A 12,998-nucleotide genomic window follows, 5' to 3' on the forward strand; every position below is an offset into this window, starting at 1 on the left:
AATTGGAAGAGCGTAGTCGATGTCACTGAACTGTGCATGTAGAAATTTTTGAAATGGTGTATCTTTGGCCATGTATATTTTCACCAAAAAAAAAAGGTCAAGAAGGGAAAGGGTTGACATGTTGTGGGGTTGTTAACCAATGTCGTAAAACAATATGTGTACTACGGTTTCATGAGAAACTATTTATTCTGTAAACCTTCACCTGAAGTACAATAAAAAAAAAAAAACTCTCAGTGCTCCATCTATAAGTAGAGTACCTCAGTACCTCATGGGATCAATAAGAAAGCAGACCGGATAAAATTTGCAAACTGCAAATTACAATTTCATGGGAAGGATTATGACCTATTATCCAAGTCCTATGGTTCAGAGGTAGAATTCTTGCCTTGCAAATAGGAGACCCAGGTTCAATTCCTGGTCAATGCATTTCATACCCAGTCACCACCCATCTGTCAGTGGAGGCTTGCGTGTTGCTGTGATGCTGAACAGGTTTCAGTGGAACTTCCAGACTAGAAAGGCCTGGTGATCTACTTTTGAAAATCAGCCACAGAAAATTCTGTGAATCACAATGGTTCAATCTGCAACCGATCATGGGAATGGCACAGGACTAGGCATTCATTCCATTTCATTCCATCGTGCCTGGCTTTGCTATGAGTCAGGGACTGACTCAATGGCAGCTAACAACAACAACCCACCTTCAAGGTCAGCTCAAGTTTATCACCTTTATGAGGCCGCCCCAAATTGCTTCTCTCCAGAACATCTCTTTTATCTGCACTCCTACTGCTTTTATCACACTTACCCATGGTCTTGCTGGTTATTTTATGCCAGCCCTCTTGTCAGCTCACATGAGGCCCAGTGCCATTGTCTGTGTGACCCTGAACATGCCCTTTCCTATCTCTAATCCTCAACCCTACAAGTATAGCCATTAAGACCACCAGCTCTAGAATTAGAGAAATCTGAACTGAAACTCTGGCTCAACCATTTACTACCTGTGTAGCCTTGGACGAACAACTTACCTGAGTCTCTGTGTCCTCATCTGTAAAATGGAGGTAATAACCATAACTTTTCATGAGATAATGTTAGTAACACTCTGAGCACAGTGCCAAATCTCATAATGCTCAATAAATGGTGGCTGCTATAATTACTTAATAGCATAAAATGAAGAGATTGGACTACAACTAGATAGCAATCCCTCTGGCATGAGTTTCCAAAGCTGGGAATATGCCTCCACTTCTTTCTTATCCTTTGCAGAAGGATTCAAAAAGCTTGGCTGGGAAATATTTAACAAAGACATGTGGACTTCCCTTCAGGTTCCCCCTGGATTTTTCAGCTGGTAATTCCCATCAACGCCCTTTCAGGCAATCATTCTTGGTTCATAAGTTCAAGGCAAGGAACTTGCTGTTCCTTGCAATTCCCAAGGTGGCCTCCAAATGTTTGTAGCCATAAATACATTTCAGCCACAAATTAGAAGGCAGCCGTGGGGCTTGGGGAAGGGATTTCAACCATATGGCAGGATGATGAATCATCCTGTGTTAATGAAAGTACATCTCGGCTCAGACTCTGGTGTTCTGTACCTGGTGCTCACTTGGGGACCAAGGAGTCTGGCAGAGTGATGTTAAATGTTGCCTAGGAATCCCAGGTGCTTTAGGGTAGGGTGGAGGGCAAGCAAGGGGCTCCTCCACCAAGGTGGATCCATCCCTGAAGTCTGTGTTCCCAGGAATGGGTCCTATCCAATGGGCTTCTTCAGGGCCAGTGGGCTGAACAGGAATCTCTCTCTTGATTGGCAGGTCCCCCGGTGAATGTGAGCTGCAACATTTTCATCAACAGCTTTGGTTCCATTGCTGAGACAACCATGGTAAGTGAATTAAAGCACAAGCTGCTACTTCCTGCTGGGAATATCTCTCTCCCTGAAATATTTATCCTCTGCATTGGTCTTCCCCAAGGAGATGAGGAATCTGGTGCATTTTCAGGTCCCTGGTGGTATACCATGAGACTCTGACTTTCTTACTGTTCTGTTCAATCAATGTTTTGAATGAAGAGACATAATATCTGAAAAATGGCCAAGGAGGACAGAGAGCTAGGAGGGCTAGGACATGTCAAACACCCAGGATTACAAAAACAAAATGATATCAACAGGCTAAATTTTTAGATTTAAACAAAATGTGAAGACTTGCTCTTGGTTTAAAATTCAGCTGCAGAAATGGCAGAAGACAGATGGTTGAAGAAGTTGAAATGAGTATATTGGTGATGATTGTACTCTTGTCTCTACTTTTATATGTATATATTTAAACTCTTCCATAATAAAAAGTTTTAAATAAACCAATTATACCAGAAAAAAATACTAGAAGGAAAAATGCCAAAATGTTCATTGTAATTATCTCTGGATCATAGACTTATGACTAATTATTTTTTATATTTTTCAAATTTCTGTGAGGAGTGAATATTCCATTAATATAAATAGAGGGCAGGGGTGGTTCAGTGATAAAATTCTCACCTTCCATGCGGGAGACCCAGGTTCGATCTCCAACCAATGCACCTTAGCACAGCCACCACTTGTCTGTCAATGGATGCTTACAAGTTGCTATGATACTGAACAGGTTTCAGTGGAGCTTCCAGATTAAGACAGATTAGGAAGAAAGACCTGGCAGTCTACTTCCAAAAAATCAGCCAAAAAAACCCCTGTGAATCACAATTGTTTTATTCTTATACATGGGTTCACCATGAGTTGGGTCTGACTCGATGACAGCTAATGACAACTATAAATAAATGTAATGGTACTTTAAAGCTTTTCTCAACCCTTAAAAACAATTAATTAATTGTACTCATGTGAAGGGAGTGATCTAGCTTATGCAAAAATGATCAGGGAAATGTAACTCAAAGTGATCTCTTTATGAGCAGAGCGAGAAAAAGCAGCCAGTCAGTCACCAAGTCCTATAGATTTTACTATCTTAAAGTCCCCTAAAACAGCTGGTATTTCTGGACATGTCCCTGCCCTCAGTCTAGTTTAGGCTTCCATTGTGGTTTGCTCAGATTTTTGCAAAGGGTGCTTGTTGACTTCCATCTTGCCCCCCTCCAATCCATCCTTTCTCATACAGTAGGCTCTGAAGGAGAAAAGACCTGGTGGTCTGCTCCCATAAAGATTACGGCCTAGAAAACCCTATGGGGAAGTTCTACTCTGTCACATGGGGTCACTGTGAGTTGGAGTTGACTCAGTGGCACACAACAACAACAAGTCTTTCTAAGATACAAATCCAAGTGTGCTACTCCTGTGCTTTAAAGCCTTCCCATGGCTTCTCACCTTCGGCATTAAGCCCCAATTCCTTTGCAAAGCTTAGAAGGCTGCTTGTGGTTCTACCGTGCTTCATCTCTCCCCTCTTGCACCTCATGTTATAGTTATGAGTATTTGCTTACCGTTCTCCACACAGGTGGTGCTCTCTGTCTCTGATTTACACGCTTCTGTTGATGCTGCTGGACCTATGCCCAGAACACCCACCTCAGCTTCCTTTACCTTTCCAACTCCCGTTCTCCAAGACTCTGCTTAGAATTACCTACATAGGAAGCCTTCGCACACTATCACATGCACGTGTGCGTGAGTTCATGTGTGTGCTTGACACACTGTTGGGATGAGCCCCTTCTGTGCATTCTCATGACACATTTTACAGTTCTTACACTTAGCATTTACACTAACCACTGTAAGTCTGTTTATTTGTCCCTCCTCTCACTATAATGTAAATTCTTTGAGAGCAGGGATCTTGTCTCATTTTCTGTGGTTATCATAGGAAAATCACCCAGCAGCTAGCACAGTGATTCAATAACAGGTACTCAATAATTTTTTTTAAATAAATAAACCATATCCTAAATATTGTTTGTCAATTCAAACCAGTATTTGGTCCTAAACATTTATGGGGATTAGATTCAACTTTTTAATCCCAGACTGGCAAAACCACTGCTGTCTAGGTCATGAAGCAGATGGGCCAAAATCTATCCTTTTTCAAAGAGGCCTGTCTGATAATGATCAAGAAGACCCTGCCCAGATCCAAAGGACAATTGATCAAACTCCCTAAAACCAACAAGCCTGTTATCTCCAAATGGAGATGATCCAACTTGCTGACTAGGAACAAGCCTGGCTGCTTCTCATGGTCTGTCCAGCTCTAAGAGCCAAGTTTTCTGCACTTTGAATGGATGTCTTATAAGAGTTCCTGATGAATGCCTCTGCTTTTCTTCTTCTCCCTCCCAAATAAGAAACACATTGACATTTGTATTATTTATCGTCTTCGTCCACTGAGTGTTGACAGATCAGGTCTTCTTCCTTAATCACAAATATTTCTCAGATCAAGTCAGGTACCACCTGGTCATAGGAAGGACCTGGTTACTGAGGACAGGGGCACATATCTGCTCTCCCTCAATTTGTTTCCCTATAATGACCACACAGAGATGTATTTCCTTGATCCTAAAAGAACAACAGCATGCCCTTGTACTGCAAGCTGGTTAACAGCCCAGGCTCTGGAGTGACACACCCAGGCTCACACACTATCTATGAAGAGCTGATTTGCTTCACGTCTTTAAGCCTCAGTCTCCTCATCTATAAAATCCCAGTAATGATTAACATATTGACCTAATTAGTTTATTCTGTATCGTGTGTGCAGGAAAGTGCTGATTACCTCCGTGATCTTGAGCAATCCCTGGACTTCTTTGAGATTTATTCAGCTCCTTTCCTACCCCTGTGTCTCCTACCTACCTATCTAGCCTTCATTCAAGCTGCACACTGCTTTCTACAGAGACAGTATAGGAGAATAATCAGGTTACAGTCTTCAGTGCCAAGACAAAATTTGAGGCTTAGCCCTGTGACCTTAGGCAACTGTTTGTCTCCTCATCTGTAAAATGGGAATACTAATAGCATCTACCTCGTGCCCTGAGCATGGAAATTGCTCAGCACAGTGCCTGACAAAGTATACATGCAATGATTGCCAGTTATTATTAAATGTCACTTATAATTTTCAGTACATTTTCACATTCACTCTCTCACATGATTCCTTTGCCAAACACTTGGTCCTTACAACCACTCCATAAAGTGGGCATGGCTGACAATGTGTTCCCCATTTTACAGCCAAGAAAACTGAGATTTGGAGACATTGCCTCACAGAGCTAGTCAGTGACTGAGCAGGGATTAGAGCCCAATTCTCATAACCCAGAGACAAGCGCTTGTTGTGCACCACACTGCCATAACATCAAAGAGAGTAGACTTGAGAAACCTGGGACCCAGGAGCCATAGAGCACGTTTAACAACAACCTACATGTTATCAGAAGTGGAAATCCAGTCCATATCATACCAGGCTCATCACATACCAGAGGAAAAGAGTAAATATTGGTAATAGAGTTAACCTACAAAGGGAGCCCAGAGGAGCTGGCCCCCTGGAGTGGAGATAAATAATCTTCAGACAGGAAAGGAAAGATCAGCAACGACGTGCTTCCTTGGGAGTGGTCCACGGTGTCTTAGTTTGCTAATGCTGTTGTAATGGAAATATCACAAGTGGGTGGCTTTAAAGAACAGAAATTTATTTTCTCACAGTTCCAGAGGCTAAATGTCCAAACTGGGGTCTTGGCTGTGTTGACTGCTTCCTTGTAGACAGTCCTGGCCACTGGTTCCTTGGCTTGTAGGTGATTCTCACATGGCGTCTGTCTTCCCCCTTTGTGTGCATATTTCTGTGTCTAATCTGCTCTTTTTATAACTCAAAAGTAATTAGATTTAGAACTCACCCTACTCAGGTATGATATAATTAACATAATGAAATCCCATTTACAAACAGGATTACTCCCTCAGGTATAGGATTAAGATTTCAGCACACATTTTGGGGAACACAGTGTAATCCGTAACACCAAACCAAAAAAAAAAAACCTGTTGTCATTGAGGCCAGAGTAGAACTGCCTCATAGGGTTTCCAAGGGTCGGCTGGTGGATTCAAACTGCTAACCTTTCGGCAGTCAACCACAGCGCCACCAGGGCTCCCCATAACACCATTTGACACAGATTTCTCCTTATTTATGAAAGTCAATCCGAAGTGGGGCTGGAGTTTTCATTTTCTGGCTTGCACATTCCATAGTGTGATTTCTTCCATTGGTCTCTTAATTATCTAAATATTTTATTTACTTTGCAGATGATTTAAAAAAAATTAAAACATAAGCACTAGAAGAAACTTCAAGATATTTCTAACCCAGTCCTTTCTGTTACAGAGAGGGAATCTGTTCCTAAAATGGAAAAGTCCCTTGAGCAAGGTCACATGGCATGGATGGGTGGTGCCAGGACAGGTACCCAGGTCCAATACTCCTTGCAGTGGCCAAGGGTTTTCCTCCCTTCAGCTTCTTTCTCCCTTAGATCCCACCAACCAAACACTCGGGACCACTTTCCCATCCAAGTCTCTTTCCTTGACACACAGAATGTACCGAGAGAGCGAGATTGAATTTGTATTAACAACAAGAACAACAACCACACATTAAATGTTACTGTGTGCCAGGCAGTGTTCCAAGCACTTCTTTATATATCATCTTATTTAGATCTCACAATAACCCCCATGAAGAAATATTATCCACATTTTACAGATGAGGAAACTGAGGATCAGAAAGGTTAGGTTACTTGCCTAAGGACACAAAGCTAGTAAGTAGCAGAGGTGAGATTTGAACTCAGATCTGTCTCACCTCAAAGCCCAGGTTCTCCTCCTGAGTCAAATATAAATAATTCCTGAATGTTTGTGATTACCCAGTCCTTGCTAGGGTTTGCTTGTTTGTTTGTTTTTTTTTTTTTTTGGGATCATAGGTAATCAGAGCTAAAAGGGAACCTCATCAAACAGACGTGGAAACTGGCAGCCAGAGAGAAGACGGCAATTACCCATGGCTTCACGGCTAATTAGTGGCAGAGCCAGCCCATGTCCCCAGACTTCCAGCCCAGGGCTCTGCCTCTCCAACCACACAAAGAGCTGGTGGTGCACCCTGGGTCCATGGTAATATAGACACAGTCCGGGAGCCAGAGCCTTCTGGGCTGTGTTTGTTCTCCAGGAGCAGTGGGAGTACATAGCAGCTCTATAAACAGCCGCATCCCCAGGCCTGACTGTCTGCCTCCCAGGGCCCGGCTTTATTCACTGTAGCTAACAGACCTGAGAGCAGAGACAGGCAGCCAGCAAAGCAACAGGGGTCTCCATCCATTCCCAACGAAGGGAGGGCTAAGACTGCCTGTCCTTCATCTGACCTTTCCTGGGACTCTCTTTGAGTTTATGCCGCAAGAGAAGTCAGAAAAGTAACGAACAAGGTAGAAGAGGGAAAAGGGCCCAGGTCCAGAGCAGCCCCTCTGGCAGTCTACAAAAGGAAGATCTGGAGCTGGACCTTAGAGCGAACCATCAGCTTGCCTGCACGCATGTGCTTAGGAATGTGCGTAACACTGTGCACTGCAGCATTCTGTGTGTCTGTGTAGTATGTAGGTAGATGTGTGTATTGTGGGATTATGTGTCTATGCAAGTACAAATGTGCAGATAGGCATGTGTACATCTACTCAAACTAGCATGTGTGTATTCTAGTTTGAGTAGATGTAGCCATGTAACTTCAAAATGAAACGTGTATGCCCATGCATAGGTACGGATATAAGCATGTGCATTTCTGTGTTTAGATATGTACATGTGGATATGTATAAGTGTGGTGCCTATGTATCTATATGAATGCATGTAAGAATACGGGAAAGTACTTTAGTGTGCATGCGCGTGGAGCATATTATTTTTGTTTATGTACGTGTACGTGGGTATTTGTGAATGTTTCAGAACATATTTAAGTATGTATCAGCATTTGAGTCAGCAAATTATGTATTTGCTTCTGCATGTGAATGTGTGTTTATATGAATATACGTGAATAAGAGTATTTAAATGTGAAGCAGTATGTATGTGTATGTCTGTACATGTGTTCGGATGTACATATGAGTGTGGCACATGTGTGGGGGCAAGTATATAGCTGAAATTTATGAACACATGGAAGAGAGAGCAGAAGTGTGTATGTTGGCATCCTGTGGGCATGAATCACAGTATTTCCATTATCGGAACATGTGCTTGAGCCTCTCTTGCCAAGAGTGGAGCTCGCCTGCCACAGAGACAGGCACACTGTGGCCAGGATCCCGGTGATTGGGGACAGCCAATCCTACTATACTCCACAACTGTGGTCATATATGTAGACATTAAGGAGCAATGGACACAGCCCTGAACCAGGGGTCATGAGGCCAGGGTTCGAGTTCTAGCTCTGCCACTAGTTAGCCCCTCTGAGATTCCATTTCCCCTAGGCACCTGGCTTCTAAGAACGGTGGGTAGGATCTCACAGAGTAATTGGTGTGAACGTCCTTTCGGAATGCTATAGAAAGGTAAAGGATTATTAACTGCTGAACTAGACAGCTAAGGCCTCCAATACACACACACAAGGAAATCCCCTTCTGTTTGTTGTTTTTTTACTGTTTCTTATTTAATCATTTATTCTTTCCACTCCATTTATTAAGATCCTATATGTGCTACAGGGTCACTAGAAGTCAAAATCGACTTGACAGCAACAGGTTTATATGTGCTGTATATGACACTAGGTTCTAGGACAGAGGTCTGTTTTAGTCATATTAGATTAGGCTTTGCTGCAGTAACAAACATCTCCAAAATCTCAGTGTCTTAAAACAGTGAAGATTTATTTCTCACTCATCTAAACTCTGCTCAAATCTGGAGGACTCTCCAGGGCTACTGTCCTCCATGTGGTGGCTCAGCATTGCATTTCCATATCAGCATGTGCTTTCCATTTGCCACGCAAGGGAAGAATGTATGAAAGGGTTGAACATTGGCAAGTGAATGCTTACCACCAGAAGTGGCACACGCTCACGTTTCACTAGCCAAAGCAAGTCAGATGGCCCTGCCTAACTAAAAGTATAATTCTCCCGTGTTCCCAAAAGTAAACCAGAACCAGACATTGGTGAATAGTAGGTCTCCACAATGGCACAGCGGTTAAGAGCACAGCTGCTAACCAAAAGGTCGACAGTTCGAATCCACCAGCCATTCCTTGGAAACCCTATGGGGAGTTCTATTCTGTCCTATAGGGTCACTATGAGTTGGAATCGACTCAGTGGCAATGGGTTTGGTTTGGTCATAGTCGGTTGGAGAAGGTGGAGAAGGACAGCAAAGATAACGCAACAGTGTGATGATAGATCCTAGAGGTATGCACAGGGTACTTCGGGAGCACAGAGAATAATAGTAACCAATAATGTTAGTGAACATTTACTGAACACGTACTCTGTGCCAGGCACCAGGAAAGTGCTTTTATGTGATTTTGAATGATTTTGAAAAGTCTGATCATGGTACTCACCATGTTAAAGCCTTCCAATGGATCCCAATGTGCTTGGAATAAAATCCAAACTCCCTTACAGGGCCTACTAGACCATACTTTTTTTTTTTTTTTTTTAATTGTGCTTTAAGTGAAAGTTTACAATTCAAGTTAGTTTCTCATACAAAAATTTATATACACATTGTTATATAACCCTAGTTGCTCTCTCTATACTGTGACAGCACACTCTTCCTTTCACATCCCGGATTTCCCGTGTCCATTCAACCAGCTCCTGACCCTCTCTGCCGTTTCGTCTCGTTTCCAGACTGAAGCTGCCCATTTAGTCTCATGTATCTACTTGAGCTAAGAAGCACACTCTTCTCAAGTATCATTTTATGTCCCATAGTCCAGTCTAATCTTTGAAGAGTTGGCCTTGGGAATGGTTTTAGTTTTGGGCTAACAGAGAATCCAGGGGCCATGTCTTCCGGGGTCCCTCCAGTCTCAGTCAAACCATTAAGTCTGGTCTTTTTACTAGAATTTGAGTTCTGCACCTTACTTTTCTCCTGCTCCATCAGGGACTCTCTGTTGTGTTCCCTGTCAGGGTGGTCATTGGTGGTAGCCAGGCACCATCTAGTTCTCTACCAGACCATTCTTTTTTTTTTATTATTATCTTTCCCATACAAAAATTTATACATACATTGTTATGTGACCCTAATTACTCTTCCCATACTGTGACAGCACACTCCTCTTTTCCACCCCTGATTCCCCATGTCCATTCAACCAGCTCCGAACCCTCTGCTTTCCCATCTCACCTCCGGACAGAAGCTGCCTGTTTAGTTTCTTGTATCATTTGAGCTAAGAGACACACTCCTCACAAGTATCACTTTATGTCCCACAGTCCAGTCCAATCCCTGTGTGAACAGTTGGCCTTGGAAATCTTTGATTTCTGGGCTGATAGAGAATCCAGGGGCCATGATTTCCGGGGTTCCTCCAGTCTCAGTCAGACCAATAAGTCTGGTCTTCTTACTAGAATTGAAGTTCTGCACCTCGCCTTTCTCCTGCTCCATCTGGGGCTCTCTGTTGTGTTCCCTGTCAGGGCAGTCATTGGTGGTAGCTGGGCACCATCTAGTTCTTCTGGTCTCAGGCTGCAGTTTCTGGTTTATGTGGCCCTTTCTATCTCTTGGGCTACTACTTTCCTTGTGTCTTTGGTGTTCTTCATTCTCCTTTACTCCAGGTGGTTAGGACCAATTGATGCATCTTAGATGGCCGCTTGCAAGCTTTTAAGACCCCAGACGCCACTCACCAAAGTAGGATGCAGAACATTTTCTTAATAAGCTTTGTTATGCCAATTGACCTAGACGTACCCTGAAAGCATGGTCCCCAGACCCCTATCACTGCTACTCTGTCCCTCAAAGTGTTTGATTGTATTCAGGAAACTTCTTAGCTTTGGTTTAGTTCAGTTGTGCTGACTTCCCCTATAGTGTGTGCTGTCCTTCCCTTCACCTAAGATAATTCTTATCTACTATCTAGTTAGTAAATGACCCTCACCATCCCTCCCCACCCTCATACTCATCAAAAAATGTTTTCTTCTGTGTTTAAACCTTTTCTTGAGTTCTTATAATAGTAGTCTTATACAATATTTGTCTTTCTGTGACTGACTAAATTCACTCAGCATAATGACCTCCAGCTTCCTTCATGTTATGTTTCACGGCTTCATCGTGAAATCGTAGTATTCCGTTGTGTGGATAAACCATAATTTGTTTATCCATTCATCCGTTGATGGGCACCTGTGTTGTTTACATCTTTTTGCTATTGTGAACAGTGCTGCAATGAACATGGGTGGGCATATATCTATTCGTGTGACAGCTCTTATTTCTCTAGGATATATTCCAAGGAGCAGGAGAGCCAGATCATATGGTATTTCTATTTCTAGCTTTTTAAGGAAGTGCCAAATCGATTTCCAAAGTGGTTGTACCATTTTACATTCCTGCCAACAGTGTATAAGTGTTCCAGTCTCTCCACAACCTGTCCAGCGTTTATTATTTTGTGTTTTTGGATTAATGCTAGCCTTGCTGGGGTGAGATGATATCTCATTATAGTTTTGATCTGCATTTCTCTAATGGCTAATGATCATGAGCATTTCTTCACGTGTCTGTTAGCCACCTGAATATCTTCTTTGACAAAGTGCCTCTTCATACCCTTTGCCCATTTTTTAATTGAGTTATTTGTCTTTTTGTTGTGGTGGTTTTGCAGTATCTTGTAGATTTTAAAGATTAGACGCTGATGGTATTTGTCGCAGCCAAAAATTTTTTCCCAGTCTGTAGGTTGTCTTTTGATTCTTTTGGTGACGTCTTTTGATGAGCATAAGTGTTTGATTTTTAGGAGCTCCCAGTTATCTAGTTTCTTTTCTGGTGTTTGTGCATTGTTACTTATGGTTCATATTGTGTTTATGCCATGTATTAGGGCTCCTAGGGTTGTCCCTGTTTTTTCTTCCATGATCTTTATCGTTTTCAATTTTATATTTAAGTCTTTGATCCATTTTGAGTTAGTTTTTGTGCGTGGTGTGAGGTATGGGTCTTGTTTCAGTTTTTTGCAGATGGATATCCAGTTATGCCAGCACCATCTGTTAGATAGACTGTCTTTTCCTCAATTAACGAACTTTGGGCCTTTGTCAAATATCAGCTCCTCATAGGTGGATGAATTTATGTCTGGATTCTCAGTTCTGTTCCATTGGTCTATGTATCTGTTGTTGTACCAGTACCAGGCTGTTTTGACTACCGTGGCGGTATAATAGGTTCTAAAATCAGGTAGTGTGAGGCTTCCCACTTTGTTCTTCTCTTGAGTGATGTTTTACTTATTCAGGGCCTCTTCCCTTTCCACATGAAGTTGGTGATTTGTTTCTCCATCTCATTAAAAAATGCCAGTGGGATTTGGATCGGGATTGCACTGTATCTGTAGATCACTTTGGGTAGAACTGACATTTTCACAATGTTAAGTCTACCTTTCCATGAGCACGGTATGTTTTTCCACTTATGCAGGCCTACCAGACCATTCTTGACGTGACTCCCGCTGACTTCTCTCCTCGAGTCTCTCTCTCACTTGTTCACCATGCTCCATACACACTAGTCCTCCTTGGTTCCTCAAATCCACTAGCTCCTTCCCATTTCAGGCCTTGAACTTACTCGTCCCCTGTAAGAGGAGTACTCCATCTTGCTTGCTTCTGTGTTTAGATGTCATCACCTTAAGAGGTCTCTTTGACCCTCATTTTTTTCTATCTTACCTCACTATATATTTGCTTTACCGTTCCTACCACAATTTTAAATTTATTTACTGTATTTATTTATGTATTACTTTTATCTGCACTAGAATGTAAAATTCAATGAGGCCAAGGATTGTACACATTTTAATCATGGTTGTATCCAAAGAGCCTGGCACATGCCAGTTGCCACTGAGTCAATTCCAACTCATGGTGACCCCATGTGTGTCAGAGTAGAGCTGTGCTCCATAGAGTTTTCAGGGAGCTGCTTTTTCAAAGGTAGATTGCCAGGCTTTTCTTCCGAGGCATCTCTGGGTGGACTTGAACCACCAACCTTTCATTTAGCAGTCAAGTGCATTGACCATTTGCACCATCCAGAAACTCCTGGAGCATAAGCAGACACTCAATAAATATTTGTTAAA

At 42.4% G+C, this 12,998-nt stretch overlaps 1 protein-coding gene across 3 annotated transcripts in view; it reads left to right on the top strand.

The window, feature by feature from the left end:
- GLRA1 (glycine receptor alpha 1) overlaps window positions 1-12,998 on the top strand; it is a 105,708-nt gene that overhangs the window by 56,481 nt on the left and 36,229 nt on the right. For all 3 annotated transcript variants that reach the window (XM_004371287.1, XM_004371286.1, XM_004371288.1), the window contains one exon: window positions 1,785-1,852. In XM_004371287.1, coding sequence (XP_004371344.1) covers window positions 1,785-1,852 — 68 coding nt within the window. The remainder of the gene's footprint in view (window positions 1-1,784; window positions 1,853-12,998) is intronic.

The sequence above is a fragment of the Trichechus manatus genome, unplaced genomic scaffold (assembly GCF_000243295.1).
Source record: "Trichechus manatus latirostris isolate Lorelei unplaced genomic scaffold, TriManLat1.0 scaffold00011, whole genome shotgun sequence".
Taxonomy (NCBI): Eukaryota; Metazoa; Chordata; class Mammalia; order Sirenia; family Trichechidae; genus Trichechus; species Trichechus manatus.